At 42.8% G+C, this 17,193-nt stretch overlaps 1 protein-coding gene across 2 annotated transcripts; it reads left to right on the top strand.

The window, feature by feature from the left end:
* The first annotated feature begins 12,466 nt into the window (after window positions 1-12,466).
* Window positions 12,467-15,905, top strand: LOC118907271 (patr class I histocompatibility antigen, A-126 alpha chain-like). Of its 2 annotated transcripts, none has more exons than XM_036875679.2 (8): window positions 12,467-12,619; window positions 12,928-13,197; window positions 13,407-13,682; window positions 14,307-14,582; window positions 14,696-14,806; window positions 15,241-15,273; window positions 15,412-15,459; window positions 15,619-15,905. In XM_036875679.2, the coding sequence occupies exons 1-8, from the start codon at window positions 12,550-12,552 to the stop codon at window positions 15,621-15,623; spliced, it is 1,089 nt and encodes a 362-aa protein (XP_036731574.2). In that variant the 5' UTR covers window positions 12,467-12,549; the 3' UTR covers window positions 15,624-15,905. The 2 variants fall into 2 exon arrangements, with proteins under 2 accessions (XP_036731574.2, XP_036731575.2); XM_036875680.2 differs by having other exon boundaries at window positions 15,241-15,275; window positions 15,417-15,459.
* The last annotated feature ends 1,288 nt before the right edge of the window (window positions 15,906-17,193 follow it).

Genomic DNA, 17,193 nt, shown 5'->3' with positions numbered 1-17,193 from the left:
TAAGTTACATGGTGAACAGTGCAAGGGCAGTCATCACAGAAGCTTTCGGTTTTGTTCATGCATTATGAACTATACACAGTCAGTTCAAATATGACTATTCATTTGATTTTTTTTTTATTATTGAAGGGTAGCTGACAACAGTATTGCATTACATTAGTTTCAGGTGTACAACACAGTGATTCAACATTTATATACATGATAATTCTAGGTACCAGGTATCACCATACCAGGTTGTTACAATATTTTGACTATATTCCTTATGCTATACATTACATCCCGGTTACTTATTTATTTTACAATTGGAAGTGTGTTTATATATATATATATATATATGTATATATATATTTTGTGAGGGCATCTCTCATATTTATTGATCAAATAGTTGTTAACCACAATAAATTTCTGTATAGGGGGGTCAATACTCAATGCACAATCATTAATCCACCCCAAGCATAATTTTCATCAGTCTCCAATCTTCTGATGCATAACGAACAAATTCTTACATGGAGCACAAATTCTTACATAGTGAATAAGTTACATGGTGAACAGTGCAAGGGCAGTCATCACAGAAGCTTTCGGTTTTGTTCATGCATTATGAACTATACACAGTCAGTTCAAATATGAATATTCATTTGATTTTTAAACTTGATTTATATGTGGATACCACATTTCTCTATTATTATTATTTTTAATAAAATGCTGAAGTAGGTAGATACGAGATAAAGGTAGAAAACAGAGTTTAGTGTTGTAAGAGAGCAAATGTAGATGATCAGGTGTGTGCCTGTAGACTATGTGTTAATCCGAGCTAGACGAGGGCAATAAACATCCATGTATGCAGAAGATTTCTCTCAGAACATGAGGGGGGAGGTTCTAAGCCTCACCTCTGCTGCTCCCCATTTTCTCACCAGATGGCCCCCTGCGACTGTGCCTGTCTTAGGTTGTTCCTCCCTTGAGGAATCTTACCCGTCTCTGGCTAACCAGTCATCTTCCGGGGCCATACAGGGAAATGTTAAGTTGGTAAGTGAGAGAGAAGCCTTATGTTTGAAAAGGTTAGCTTTTTACTTCTTTGCATATTTATGCCCTGTGGCTTCTATGCCCAGCATTTGTCTTGAGGTGTCTTTACCACTTGGAAGACTTAATGATACTCGGTAAATTCGACATGTGGCACGAGTTCTATTTAAAGGTTGTGATTAGGTAGGAAGAAGAAAAGCTATAGAAGTAGCAGGCAGAAGAAAACCTGGGAAGATTGATTATTTCTTTGACATATCTTCTTGTAGAGTAACTTCAGCATGGATAGGATTTACACTACTAATTAAATTGTGCACACACATTAACATAATAGGAATATAGTTACCTAACCAAAGCATACCTGTAATTACCAGCCATCTCCAGTGAAACCAAGAAAACCAGTTAGGCACCTTAGGCATTTGTGAAAACTTATCTATGATATGGTGGATATTGTCCGACTGAACTTAAACAGTCTGAGAGAATTCAGATAAACTAGAACAACCCATTCCTGGGGACTGTTCATATCCCGTCTGTTCTTTTAACGATAAATAGTCTGTGGTTGTAAGATTTTGGAGTGTTACAATTTGCACTTCTCCTAATTCTTGGTTGAGTTCCAACAGTATAGATCCAGTCCAATTTTTGTTTTACTGTATGCACAGGCCAGCTTAGATGTCTCCTTCCTCATTCCCATGGCAGGTCCAGGAACTGGTGGGATGAGTGCATCTACAGCTGTAGCAGTGCGTGGATCTTTGTTGGGGTTTTTTGATGATCATCTTCTGGCATGAGTCTTCCCGAGAGTGCTGATGTTGGAAGTTCTTTTTCATATCGTATCTTAGTTCATTTTCGGGGTAGCCAAATTAGGCTTTGATCTTCTGTATAAACACAAACAGACCCTTTGCCTACACTTTTATATGCCCTTTATATCATTGTGTAGAACTCATTAGAGGTCACCACATAGGAACTGCTTTTTTTTTTTTTAATCATTAATCTACACTTACATGACGAATACTTTGTTTACTAGGCTCTCCCCTATAGGCCTGATTCTTTTGTGTATTTGCCTTCCTGTCTTGATAGCCTGGATGTGTCATATAGTCACTAGTTTATTGAAACCAATACATGCTTATGCTACTTTCCTAGAAGTGATGTCTAAAAAATGATTGTTCTTTGTTTGAATTGTTACTCATGAAAGTCCGTGCACTAAATCTTTGTATTTTATGATTTTTATGATTAAGGCTGGACATAAGAGTGAGAGTATGAAAACAAACATCATCAAATATCAGTCAACTCCTAATGCCTCCTTTTTCTGTACGTTCTCCCCCTGTGTGGCCCCAGGAGATGGCTGGTTAGCCAGAGATGGGTAAGATTCCTCATGGGAGGAGAAACCTAAGACAGGCACAGTCATAAAGGGTCAACAGGCGAGGAGGTGGGAGCCAACTGAGGCGAGGCTTAGAACATCATCCTCCCATTTATATGAGGCATTCTCTGCTGCTTTCGTCCAGCTAAGTTAATACTTAAAAAATTAAAAACGGACCTTTCGTTTGAGTTACAACAATCATTACTTTGAAGCTCTTTAATAAAAAAAAAAGGGGGGGAATGTGGGAATTTATATATAAAGTATAAAAATCATATGTATAATCACATTTGCCTTGATGGTTTGTAGTTCATGATTCGTAGTCCAGACAGAAACAGTAGCCAAGACAGAAACAGTTTCTGTGATACTAGTGCTCTTGTATTGTTCATCATGAGAACTTGTTCGTTACATTTCAGAAGGTTGGAAACTGCTGAGAGTTGGACTTGATTAATGATTGTGCATGGAGACCCCTAAAGAGAATCTTATTGTTGTTAACAACCATTTCATCAATAAATATGAGAGATGCCTTCTTGGCACCACTCTTGCACTGTCACGCCTTGAGTCCCCTGACTGGTCTTTAGGTCTTCGAAGAACAATCGTGTCTCTTCCCTCATCTGTGGGTCAGGGACAGGGAAGGGACCCGACAAATCACTTTTCTTTTGTCTCAGGGGTGCCGGTTGCAGAGACCTGCCCGCAGGTTTTGCGTTTCCGTTTCTCTAATATCCAGCACCCCATGCACCTTGTGTCTGCACTCCAAGTGTGGATTTCTAGAGCTGGTTGTTTAGCAGTCCTGGACTTTCACTCCCTCCCTGTTCCGAATCCTTTCTTCCCACTGGGTTCTGGGGTGGGGGGGGTGTTAGGGTCCAGCCGTGCAGCGGCTTGTATCTTACTCCCTTCGTGTGATGTTGAGTTCTCACAGATGTAGATGTATCCTGGCTGTTGTACTGTATCCACTGGTGTCTCTTTTAGGAATAGTTGTATTTATTGTATTTTCATAAATATATATGTTTTTGGGAGGAGATTTCCACTGAACTACTCACACCACCATCTTGGCTCTGCCCCTAACTCCTTTAATTTTTAAATTGCATTTGTATATATTTTTAAAGACCTCATAATCATAATGTTCAAGACTATTTATAAAATCCACTTAACTGAAGGTCTAACAATCAGTACTTCTATGGATGGTTCTGTTACACTGAAAGCCACATACATTTTTAATACCAGATGTGGGTGACAGATTAACAGGAAAATGATTAGATGATAAAATATAAACATCATTTTCCATGATTCCACCTCCACATTTATTTTGTCTGCTGGAAACTGTTAATGATATATTTGCTCAGATAAAATGTATAGTATAAGTAATACAAATTATGTATAATTATTTATTCTTATAAATGGAATTAAATTATTTTCTACCAACTTTTTTAATGCAGTAGGTCATTATATCCTTTCCTTTCTTTCCTCCCTTTCTTCTTTTTTATTTTATTTTAATTTTTATTAAGGTATACTTGATATACACTCTTATGAAGGTTTCACATGAAAAAACAATGTGGTTACTACACTTACCCATATTATCAAGTCCCCACCCATACCCCAATGCAGTCACTGTCCATCAGTGCAGCAAGTTGCCAGAGATCCATTATGTGCCTTCTCTGTGCTACACTGTTCTCCCCGTGATCCCCCACACCATGTGTATTAAACATAATACCCCTCAGTCCCCTTCTCCCTCCCTCCCCATCCACCCTCCCACACCCCTCCCCTTTGGTAACCACTAGTTCGTTCTTGGAGTCTCTGAGTCTGCTGCCATTTTGTTCCTTCAGTTTTGCTTCATTGTTATACTCCACAAATGATGGAAATCATTTGGCATTTGTTTTTCTCTGCCTGGCTTATTTCACTGAGCATAATGTCCTCCAGCTCCATCCATGTTGTTGCAAGTGATAGGATTTGTTTCTTTCTTATGGCTGAATAGTATTCTATTGTGTGTATGTACCACATCTTCTTTATCCATTCATCTACTGATGGACACTTAGGTTGCTTCCATATCTTGCCTCTTCCCATTTTTTAATTGAGTTATTTGTTTGTTTGGTGTTGAGGCATATGAGTTCTTTATATGTTTTGGATGTTAGCCTCTTATCAGATAAATCACTTATGAATATATTCTCCCATACTGTAGGATGCCTTTTTGTTCTGCTGATGGTATCCTTTGCTATACAGAAGCTTTTTACTTTGATGTCATCCCACTGGTTCACTTTTTATTTTGTTTCCCTTACCTGAGGAAATGTGTCCAGGAAAAAATTCCTCATGCTTATATTCAAGAGATTTTTGCATATGCTTTCTTATAAGAATTTTATGGTTTCATATCTTAAATTCAGGTCTTTGATCCATTTCAATCTTACTTTTGTGTGTGGAGTTAGACAGTAACCCAGTTTCATTCTCTTGGATGTAGCTGTCCAGTTTTCCCAACACCAGTCATTGAAGAGGCTGTCTTTTCCCCATTGTGTATTCATGGCTCCTTTAATATGTACTAATTGACCATGTATGTGTGGGTTTATATATGGGCTCTCTATTCTGTTTCAGTGATCTGTGGGTTTGTTCCTGTGCTGGTATACAATAGTTTTTTTTATTACTGTAGCTTTGTAATAGAGCCTGAAATCAGGGAGCATAATTCCTCCAGCTTTGTTCTTCTTTCTCAGGATTGCTTTGGCTGTTCAGGGTCTTTTGTGGTTCAGTTTGAATTTTAGAACTGTTTATTTTAGTTCTTTGAAGAATGCTGTTGGTATTTTAGTAGGGGTTACACTGAACCTGTAAATTCTTTGGACTGTATGGCCATTTGGACAACATTAATTCTTCCTATCTTTGAACATGGGATAGAGATCCATTTATTTATGTCTCTTTAAAGCCACTTGAGTGTCTTATAGTTTTCAGAGTACAGGTCTTTCACTTACTTTTTTAGGTTTATTCTTGGGCATTTTATTCTTTTTGATGCAATTGTAAATGGAATTGTCCTCCTGGTTTTTCTTTCTGCTAGCTCATTGTTAGGATATACAAATGCAACAGATTACTGTGTATTAATTTTGTATCCTGGAACTTTGCTGAATTGGTTATTAGTTCAAATAGATTTTTGGCAGTGTTTTTAGGGTTTTCTATGTATAATATCATGTCATCTGCAAACAGTGACAGTTTGACTTCTTCTTTACCAATCTTGATGCCTTTTATTTCTTTGTGTTGTCTAATTGCTATAGCCTGGACCTACAGTACTATGTTGAATAAAAGTGGTGAGAGTAGACATCCTTGTCTTATTTCTGATCTTAGAGGAAAAGCTTTCAGCTTTTCACCATTCAGTATTATGTTAGCTGTGGGTTTGTCATATATGGCCTTTATTATGTTGAGGTACATACCCTCTATGCCCTTTTTGTTGAGAGTTTTTATCATGAATGGGAGCTGAATTTTGTCAAGTGCTTTTTCAGCATCTATTGAGATGATCATGTGGCTTTTATTCTTCTTTTTGTTGATGGGGTGTATGATATTGATTGATTTACAAATATTAACCATCCTTGCATCCCTGGGATAAAACCAACCTGGTCTTGATGGATGATACTTTTGGTGTATTTTTGAATTCGATTTGACAATATTTTGTTGAGGATTTTTGCATCTATGTTCATCAGGGATATGGTCTGTAATTTTCTTTTTTTGCAATGTCTTTGGTTTTTGTATTAAGATGTTGCTGGACTCATAGAATGATTTTGGAAGTATTCCCTCCTCTTCTACCTTTTGGAATATTTTAAGAAGGATGGGTATTAGCTCTTCTTTAAATGTTTGGTAGAACTCTGCTGTGAAGCCATCTGGTCCTGGGTTTTTTGCTTATTGGGCTTTTTTTAAATTACCAAGTCAATTTCATTGCTGGTAATTGGTTTGTTCAGATTTTCTGTTTCTTCCTGGGTCAGTCTTGGAAGGTTGTATTTTTCCAGGAATTTGTCCATTTCTTTTAGGTCGTTGTGGGGAAAATGAAAGTTCCTATGGCCAGGATCCTCACCTCACCCTGAACTACTTAATTATGTAATTGGCCTAATGTTAGGTTAATGCTGCCACACTCATAGGAAATAAGCTATTATTGACTGAGTCACTATGTAAAGACCTCTGCCCAGTGCTCTGGGAAGATGCAGAGATGAAGGAGGATCACACATCTTCAGATTGTTCGATGCAGACATGATTCTAGTGTTTGACCTATCACCAGGAAAATAAAGCTGAGTACAAACCCTTTTACCCCAAGAACATTCCATTGACAATTCTTGGTCTCACTGAATCCATCGTAAATTTGCCCAGGGCTGAAACCCTCAGGCAAGACTGTTGTCCAGTTTATTGGCATATAATTTTTCACAATATTCTCTAATAAGTATTTGTATTTCTGTGGTATCCATTGTGACTATTCCTACTTCATTTCTTATTTTGTCTACTTGTGTACTTTTTTTTTCTTGGTAAGTCTGGCTAGGAATTTATTTTGTTTATTTTCTAAAAGAACCAGTGCTTAGTTTCATGGATTCTTTTCTATTGTTTTTTATTTTGTTTGTTTTGTTCTCTATTTTATTTATTTATGCTCTGATTTTTATTATGTCCCTCCTTCTGCTAACTTTGGGTTTCACTTATTCTTCTTTCTATAGTTTCTTTAATTGTGAGTTTAGACTGTTTATTTGGGGTTGTTCTTATTTCTTGAGGTAAGCCTGTACTGTTTTGTACTTCCCTCTTATGACTGACTGACTACCTTTGTGTCATCCCACAAATTTTGGACTGTTGAAATTTTGTTTTCATTTGTTTCCATATATTGTTTGATTTCTTGTTTTAATTTGTTCATTGATCCATTGCTTATTTATAAGCATGTTGTTTTGCCTCCATGTGTTTCTGGGTTTTGTTTCCTTCATGTAATTTATATCTAGTTTTATACCATTGCAGTCTGAGAAGTTGCTTGATAACGATTTTAATCTTTTTGAATTTATTGAAGCTGTTTTTGTGGCTTAGTATGTGCTCTATTCTGGAGCCACGTGCACTAGAGAAAAATGTGTATTCTGTTGCTTTGTTCTGTAGATACCTATCAAGTCTATCTTTTGTAATGTGTTTTTCAGTGCCTCTGTTTCCTTATCTATTTTCTGTGTGGTTGACCTATTGATGTAAGTGATGTGTTTAAGTCTCTTAATATGAATGAGTTGCAGTCTATTTCCCCCTTTAGTTCTGTTAGTATTTGTTTTACATATTCAAATGCTCCTATGTTGGGTTCATAGATGTTTATAATGGTTATATCCTTTTGCTGGACTGATGTGCCTTTATAATTATGTAATATCCTTCCTTGTCTCTTATTATTTGCTTTGTTTTGAAGTCTATTTTTTCTCATATAAGTACTCCTACTCCTGGGGGTTTTTTTCTGCATATTATTTGCATGAAATACATCTTCCATCCCTCCAACTTTCAGTTCATGTATGTTTTAGGAAAACACATTCCATGTAAAAGTTTTAATTGGTACTTGCCCTTTGAAAATAAAAATAGCATTATATATTATGATTAAAATATATTATACCTAATACTCCAGTGTTTGATTTACAAAATCCTGAAACAATATTTCAGTTTGGCTTAAACGTGTAAGTAAATTATTTGATACTCCTACCTTCCAGAGGTGGAGCTTATTTTCCTCCTCTTGAGTGTGGGCCTCCCTTACTGAATCACTTCTAATAGAGAAAGGATGATGTAATGGTGTGTGACTCTGGGTTAGGACATAGACTCGTTGCAGCTTCCATATTGGTTTCTCTCTCTCTCTCTCTCCCTTCCTCTCTATGATCACTTGCTCTGGGAGAAACCAACTAGTATGACAAAAGAAGCCCTACAGAAAGGTCCAGGTGGCTAGAAACTGAGGCCTATTCTCAGAGCCATGTAAGTCAGCCATGTTTCATTTGAATCAATCCATTAGATGATATAGCCTTGGATGACAACTTCACTGCAACCTTAAGAGAGGCCCTGAGCTAGAATAACTCAGATGAACCTCTCTTGGATTCTTGATCATCAGAAATTGACAAATATATGTTTGTTACCTTGATCAGCCAAGTTTTGAATAATCTGTCACACAATAATATATAACTAATATAGCACCTAAGGAGGAAAATGAATTATTGCACTTTAATTTTCATTTGCTCTAAATTAAGATATTAAATACATAATTTCATTTTAAGATTTAAAAAGAATTGCCATGGCTAATAGACAGGATATATTGTATTGCCATTCAAACAATCTACTTGAACTTTAATTTCCAGCTGTTGACCCAATCAAATACAAAAGGAAGAAACAGGCTGTTCTAGGCTGTTTCTATGAAGGACCACCAACAACTACCCACTGCCTATTCACTTTTCCCTGTTATTCAATCAAACAATAATGTAGGTGCTGCTGGGAAGGGATTCGCAGATGTAACAAAGGTTTCAAATCAGTTGATGTTAATATAGAGGGATTACCCCTAGGTTGGACTGTCTTATTCAGATGAGTCATTAAGAGGACTGGTTCTTCCTGAGCAAAGAGATTCAAAGTGTGAAAGGGATTCAGTGTGAAGGTGGTTCTCCATTGGCTCCATTGTTGCAATATGGAGGAGCATTTCAAACATGGCAAAATATGCTCATGGGCACTAGGAGTTGAGACCAGCACCTAATACCCCAAGCCAGCAAGGCAGGGGACCTCAGTCTTACAACTGTAAAGCAGAATTCTGCCAATAGCTCTGTATGCATTTGAGGGAGGATCACACCTCCAGACAAGAACACAGTTTTGTGAAATCCTAAACAGAGAACACAACCACATGCCCAGATTTAATTAAGAAAGTGGGAGTATAAAAATGCGTGCTGTTTCAAGCCACTAAGTTTATGGTAGTTTTTTTATTATGGTATCATTAATATACAATCACATGGTTATCAAGTCCCCTCCACATACTCCACTACAGTCACTGTCCATCAGCATAGTAAGATGCTATAGAGTCACTACTTGTCTTCTCTGTTTTACACTGCCTTCCTGGTACGTCCCCCACATTATAGGGGGGCTAATCATAATGCCTCTTAATCCCCTTATCCCTCCCTTCCCCCCAACACTCCCCAGTCCCTTTCCTTTTGTTAACTGTTAGTCCATTCTTGGGTTCTGTGAGTCTGCTGCTGTTTTGTTCCTTCAGTTTTTGCTTTGTTCTTATACTCCACAGACGAGTGAAATCATTTGGTACTTGTCTTTCTTTGCCTGCCTTATTTCACTGAGCAAAATACCCTCTAGCTCCATCCATGTTGCAAATGGTAGGATTTGTTTCTTATGGCTGAATAGTATTCCATTGTATATATGTACCACATCTCCTTATCCATTCATCTACTGATGGACACTTAGGTTGCTTCCATTTCTTGGCTACTGTAAATAATGCGATAAACATAGTGGTGCATATGTCTTTTCCAAAATGGGTTCCTGCATTCTTAGGGTAAATTCCTAGGAGTGGAATTCATGGGTCAAATGGTATTTCTATTTTGAGTATTTTGAGGAACCTCCATACTGCTTTCCACAATGGTTGAACTAATTTACATTGCCACCAGCAGTGCAGGAGGTTTGCCCTTTCTCCACATCCTTGCCAGCATTTCTTGTTGTTTGTCTTTTGGATGTTGCCCATCATAAGTGGTGTTAAGTGCTATCTCATTGCGGTTTTAATTTGCATTTCTCTGATGATTTAGCGATGTGGAGCATCTTTTCATGTGTCTGTTGGCCATCTGAATTTCTTCTTTGTAGAAGTGTGTTCAGCTCCTCTGCCCATTTTTTAATTGGGTTACTTACTTTTTGTTTGTTGAGGCATGAGAGCTCTTTATACATTTTGATGTCAACCCCTTATCAGATATGTCATTTATGAATATATTCTCCCATACTGTAGGATGCCTTTTTGTTCTACTGATAATGTCATTTGTTGTATAGAAGCTTTTTAGTTTGATATAGTTCCACTTGTTCATTTTTGCTTTTGTTTCCCTTGCCTGGGGAGATATGCTTATGAAAAAGTTGCTCATGTTTATGTTCAAGAGGTTTTTGCCTATGTTTTCTTCTAAGAGTTTAATGGTTTCATGACTTACGTTCAGGTCTTTGATCCATTTAGAGTTTACTTTTGTGTATGGAGTTAGTAATCCAGTTTCATTCTCTTACATGTAGCTGTCCAGTTTTGCCAACCCCAGCTGTTGAAAAGACTGTCATTTCCCCATTGTATATCCATAAGTTTATGGTAATTTTTATGCAGTAATAGAAAATTAATATGCAGGCTTTACTGTGCAATAGATAAGCACATAGCATTTTTTCCACTGGAGTGAATTTATGATCAGCCATACATACTAGTTGCATAAAACAAAACTTTTCCTGATATTTGGTATTTTTTGTTTTTTGATTTAATTGTGATAGAAGTAAATTCTAATACAGTCATTTCACTCACTCTTTCAACAACAATTAATTGAATGCCTACTAGGTACCAAGAGCAGTTTCATATGCTGGGGATACAGCATTAACCACAACAGCCAAAGCCCCTGTGCCTTACACTCTAGAGCATCCCAAGTATGAGATGCAGACATTAGAGATTTTGGAGACATTGGAACTTTTTAACTGAAGATATGATACCACCTGATGCACATTAGTAGGATCACAGACTCCTGTGGGTAGAACAGCCCTGGGTGGCAGGTGAGGGGTGGCACTAGTGCCACAATTCAGGAGTGAGAGGGTGGTGGAGACTGAGGGGAGAAGAGGGCCTGAGGCATGAGAGAGACAGAGAGCAAGGCTGGGGAAGCTGGGGTGAGGAAAAGAAGCAGAGGTAAAGAATGCTAAAGCAGTGGAATTCCCAGATTTAAATCCATTATATAGATTTTTAATAAACATATATCTACAGGGGCTTAGCAGGATATTCTTTGTATCTAGTATTTTATACTTTCTGTAGGCTACCTAAAAACCAGTTCCTCCTTATGTTACTCAGGATACAGAAATAATACCAAGTGCCCCAATAAAATGTGCACATCCCTTAGGCATTACTTCATAAACATAGGCATTGCACAATGATTGATGAAGGGCATTTTGACTGTACTGAATGCTTGTAACTTTGAGGTGATTAAAGTTTTATGTCTTACTGAAATATACAGAAACAAATTGTGCTTTCATACATTGAGGATATGTCCAGGACTCCCACAGTCTGTTTCAGGGCTATACAATGAAGATAATTTTTAAGTACAACACAGGAGTCACTGATGCATTGTTTGAGAAAAAGTGAGAATGTTTTGATAACTTGATCTGGGCAATTGTTACTAGTGCATATACATGTCAAAATCCACCAAGCTGTACACTAAGGTTAGTGCATTATATGTACCTTAAGACATAAAATAATACTTAAAAAAGAAAAGAAAAACAAAAAGTATTGCTTGGGAAAGCAAAACTGTGGAGCTTTGTTGAGTCTGATTGCAATGCTGTTTAGACACATTTCTAAATGCTGGGTCCAAAATCACATTTAGATTAGATACCTTATGCCAGGGGTTATCAACATTGTGCTACCCGCTGTAGTTGATAAAAAGGAAGCAGGCCTCATCGGGAATCTCTACTTGGTGCTTTCAGGCACAACCCCTCCAGGTTTAAAGGAAAACCTCTGTCTCAGCACCTCTATTTCCACTTCAAGGTCACTCTCTGGCATTAAGTTCCCCGGTAGTGAGGTTTCTCCTAGAAGAGACCAGGGGAAGAGGAAAGGGGTGAGAGGCAGAGGCTCCAGTTCAGCGAAAGGGATTCCAAAAAGGTCAGTGGAAGAAAAGGAGCTCAGCCCAGTGTTGGGTTTCTCCCGTTTCCACACAACAGTCCTGGATCAGGACAGTAAAAAGGAGCGCTCCCTGCGGGAGTTAGGAGTCCGGACAAAATCCCAGCTCCCCCGGGAGGACGTGGCTCTCAGGGACTTGGCCCGAGGGCTGTATCTGGTGAGGGGAAGCTCAGTGTCAGGAAGTCCACAAGTCCCCGGGTTTCACTTTGCGCCTCACAGTCTGTGTCGGGTCCTCCTGCTTGGATACTAGTGACGCAACGCTCCTTCGCGCTCCCATTGCGTGTCCGGTTTCCGGACAAGCCAATCAGCGTCACCGCCTTTTCCGGTGTAACGCCGGGTCTCGGCTTCTTCCCAGACCCAGGGGGTCTGGGCCATGGCTCCCCGGGCCCTTCTCCTGCTGCTGTCGGGGACCCTGGCCCTGACCCAGACCCAGACCCGGGCGGGTGAGTGCGGGGCTGGGAGGGAGCGGCCTTTGCAGGGAGGAACGAGGGGACCGCCCGGAAGGGGGCGCAGGACCCCTGGGGAAGGCACGTCTCCCCCGCCCCCGGCCCAGACCCCCACCTCAGCCCCACCCTGTCACCCCTGACACTCTCCAGCACCCGCCCCCACCCTCCCTCGGGTCTCCCGCCTCCCCTTTCGGTTTCCTGAGTCCCAAGCCCCGAACCCCTGGCCCCACCCACCTGGGACCCGGGACCCGGGACCCGCGCGGGGAGGAGGGTCGGCCCGGGTCTCAGCCCCTCCGCTCCCGCAGGTTCCCACTCCCTGAGGTATTTCTACACCGCCGTGTCCCGGCCCGGCCGCGGGGAGCCCCGCTTCGTCGCCGTGGGCTACGTGGACCACACGCAGTTCGTGAGGTTCGACAGCCACTCCGCGAGTCCGAGGATGGAGCCCCGGGTGCCGTGGATGCAGCAGGAGGGGCCGGAGTACTGGGACCGGGACACGCGGATCTACAAGGACACCGCACAGAATTTCCGAGTGGGGCTGAACAACCTGCGCAGCTACTACAACCAGAGCGAGGAGGGTGAGTATCGCGAGCCCGGGTCGCCGGTCAAGACCCTCCATCCCCCAGGGTCGCCCTGAATATCTTCTGAGCATCACTCTGAGGCCTGACAACAGTCTCCTAGACTCCAGAGTCTGTGGTAATTCGCTTGCGTTTTGCTTTCGCTTTCGCGGAACAGGCTCTGGCCATACACCGCCCACAGTTTTTTTTCGGGGTGGGGGCGGGGCCAGGGTGTCACACCTACCAGTGGCTCTGTGGATGCGACGTGGGGCCAGATGGGCGCCTCCTCCGCGGGTACAGTCAGTTCGCCTACGACGGTGCCGATTACCTCACGCTGAACGAGGACCTGCGCTCCTGGACCGCGGCGGACACGGTGGCTCAGATCACCCAGCGCAAGTGGGAGGCTGCCGGTGGGGCAGCGGATCAGAGGGCCTATCTGGACGGGGAGTGCGTGGAGGGGCTGCGAAGGTACCTGGAGAAAGGGAAGGAAACGCTGCAGCGTGCAGGTATGTGGGGGCTCCCTGATCTCTTGGGCTGGGGCTGGTGTACCTCGTTTAGGGAAGAAAATGGGATCAGTCCCGGAATGCCACCTCTACAGTGGATAGGTAAAGGGAAGAGTCCTCCCCTCCCCCGACACACACCCAGTATTCAGCTTGGGTACCAAAGTGAGTTGGCCAGAGTGCCCACCCTTCTCTCTGGACAATTAAGGGTATACTCTCTCTGGGATGAAGGGGGAAGCCATCATCAAAATAACTGATCAGAGGTTTCCCTGGACTCTGGCAGCGGCTCTGGAAGACGTGGGAGTCTCTCTGCCTTGTTCTCTGCCCCACACGCAGTGTGTTTGAGGTCTGACTCACAGCTTTTCTGAGTCACTTGGCCTCCACCCAGGTTACGACCAGGAATGCCTTTCTCCCCCTCAGAGACCTACCTCTTATTCTAGGCTGTCTCACTTTGAATCCGGAACTTTCCAAACAATAAGAAATTATTTCAGATGTCTGTGTCCAGGACACAGGTTTTGTGCTTATTTCCATCCAGTTGTCCTGTCCATTCTCAGGGTGGTCACAGGAGTGTGGTTGCATTGGTCCATGGAGGGAACACAAAATGTTAATTTTCTGATTCTTCCTCCTCAGAACCCCCAAAAAGACACGTGACCCACCACCCCTTTTCTGACCGTGAGGTCACCCTGAGGTGCTGGGCCCTGGGCTTCTACCCTGCGGAGATCACCCTGACCTGGCTGCGTGATGGGGATGACCTGACCCAGGACACAGAGCTTGTGGAGACCAGGCCTTCAGGGGACGGAACCTTCCAGAAGTGGGCGGCTGTGGTGGTGCCTTCTGGGGAGGAGCAGAGATACACATGCCACGTGCAGCATGAGGGGCTGCCCGAGCCCATCACCCTGAGATGGGGTGAGGAGGGGTAAGGGGTGGAGCTCGTCTCAGGGAGCAGAGCCCTGTGGAGACTTCAGCAAGGTCAGGACTCAAACCTGAGGTCAGGCCTTCACCTTCCCTTCCCTCCCCAGAGCCACCTCAGCCCACCATCTCCCTCGTGGGCCTCATTGCCGGCCTGGTCCTCTTCGGGGTCACTGGAGCTGCGGTGGCTGGAGCTGTGATGTGGAGGAAGAAGCGCTCAGGTAGGGAAGGGGGGTGTTTCTGAGTGCTCCTGGCCCACTGGGGGGCTCAAGCCCTGGGTGGAAGTTTGTCCTGCCTGTTAGTGAGAAATGCCATCCACACCCCTGTGCTTGCCCAGACTGGAGCTGAGGGCTGACACTGGCTCCTGTAAAGCACATGTGAAAATGAAGGATGGATTTTCCCCTTAATGAATGTGGCCATGGGGATGGAAATCCCAGCAGCCCAAGGTCAGAGGGAAGATCCCTGCTGAGGACAGATTCCAGGAGGGCAGGTGGTCCAGTCCCCCCCCACACCTCCTTCCTCCCTGTTTCCTGATCCTGTCCTGGGTCTGTAGTAGCAGTTCTGGAAACCCCTGTGGTCCAGGGCTATCAAGTCGCACTAGGCCCTCATGGCCCTGCCTCCTCCCTGCCTCTCACAGGGTGTTTTCTTCCCACAGGAGGAAAAGGAGGGAGCTATGCTCAGGCTGCAAGTAAGTATGGAGGGGGTGGTCCCTGAGCCCCTTGGGGGTGTAGATGGGAGCCCATTGGGGAGCTCACAGTCCCCATAACGCCTCCTTTACTCTCATCTCCTGTGGGCTCTGACCTCGTCCTGTTCTGTCCCACCCCAGGTGGGGACAGTGACCAGGGCTCTGATGTGTCTCTCACGGCTGCTAAAGGTGAGACCCTGGAGGTCTGAAGTGGGAGGGGTTGGGGCAGAGGGAGACACACTGGGTGATGGGGACTCTGAGTGGGACATTGTGAACATGGGGTGGGCTAGGAGAATGTCACCGTTAGGTGACTGCCCTGAATTTGTTCATGATGATTTTCTCTCACAGTGTGAGACGGCTGCCTTGTGGGGACTGGGTGATGCAAGATTTGTTCACGTTCCCCTGTGTGACATCGAGATCCCCTGACTCCTTCTGCAAAGAGCATCTGAATTGGTCTGTGTTCCTATTGTCATAATGTGGGGAGGTGGGAAGACTGGTCCACCCCTGCCCACCAAGAGCCCTCCCACCCCACACTGACTGTCCTGTTCCAGCAAAGGTGGGCTGGGCCTTGTATTCACTTCATGTTGGGGTGAGTAATGATATCCTACTTATTAAAATCTGATATGAGAATCTGATACGCACTTGTGTTTTCTAATTCCTGCCATAAGGGTTGATGTATTAATTAAAGGGGATGAATCTTAAAATTGAGAGAGGAAATAAATGGAAGCATTGAGAAACTTCCAGAATCTGTGTTTGTTGTGCTGAGTCTGTTAGAGGTGAGAATGGGAGAGGCTGTGAGGAGCCCAGTGTGGATGGGGCCTGTGCCCAGTGACACTCAGTGCATCGTGGGCTTTGATGTGACCTCAGTTGGGTCATCTCTGCTCCTTTGTCCTTGTTCCTTCAGTAGATCTTTGTCCTGCCACAACCTGTGATCACAGGGACTCAGGTATCACCCAGGCCATGTCCTGTCTCCACGACCATGGGCATTAAGGGGTTGTGTGCATGGGTCAGCCTAGGCTTAGGCCTGGGTCTGGCCCTCAGCCCCCATCCTTTGAGTTGTTTCTTTATTTTTGTAGAGAATTAGGCCTGTTCTTGTTCTTGTGTACAAGATCATGTTTTGTTCTCCTCTGTGTGTCCCTGTCTCTGATAGCAACAAGTGTGATTTTGTCTGTTGTCTCCACATGGCCCAGGATGGCCCCTCTACACGGGTGACTCTGCTATTGAGAGGTACATTTTTAGACTCTCCCAGCTCCTGCCTGCCTTCTAGAGCTTGCTCCTTTCAATCTTTTCCCCAATCTTCTCAAAGAAACCAGATTCTGGAATTAGCAGAGAGGAGGGATCCCCTAATTTTTTTTTTATTTATTTATTTATTTTAATTTTTTTATTTTGGTATCATTAATCTACAATTACAGAAAGAACACTGTTTACTAGGTTCCCCCTTCACCAAGTCCCCCCAACATACCCCTTCACAGTCACTGTCCATCTGCGTAGTAAGATGCTGTAAAATCACTACTTCTCTTCTGTGTTGCGCAGCCCTCTCCGTGTCCCCCACACACTATACATGCTAATCATAATGCCCTCTTTCTTTTTCCCCGCCCATATCGGTCCCTTCCCACCCATTGTCCCCAGTCCCTTTCCCTTTGGTAACTATTAGTCCATTCTTGGGTTCTGTGATTCTGCTGCTGTTTTGTTCCTTCAGTTTTCCTTTGTTCTTATACTCCACATATGAGTGAAATCATTTGGTACTTGTCCTTCTCCACTTGGCTTATTTCACTGAGCATAATACCATCTAGCTCCATCCATGTTGTTGCGAATGGTAGGATCTGTTTTTTTCTTATGGCTGAGTAATATTCCATTGTGTATATGTACCACATCTTCTTTATCAATTAATCTACTGATGGACATTTAGGTTGCTTCCATATC

This window comes from Manis pentadactyla, chromosome 16 (genome assembly GCF_030020395.1).
Source record: "Manis pentadactyla isolate mManPen7 chromosome 16, mManPen7.hap1, whole genome shotgun sequence".
NCBI classification, from domain to species: domain Eukaryota; kingdom Metazoa; phylum Chordata; class Mammalia; order Pholidota; family Manidae; genus Manis; species Manis pentadactyla.
This window is presented reverse-complemented; position numbering and strand designations above follow the sequence as displayed.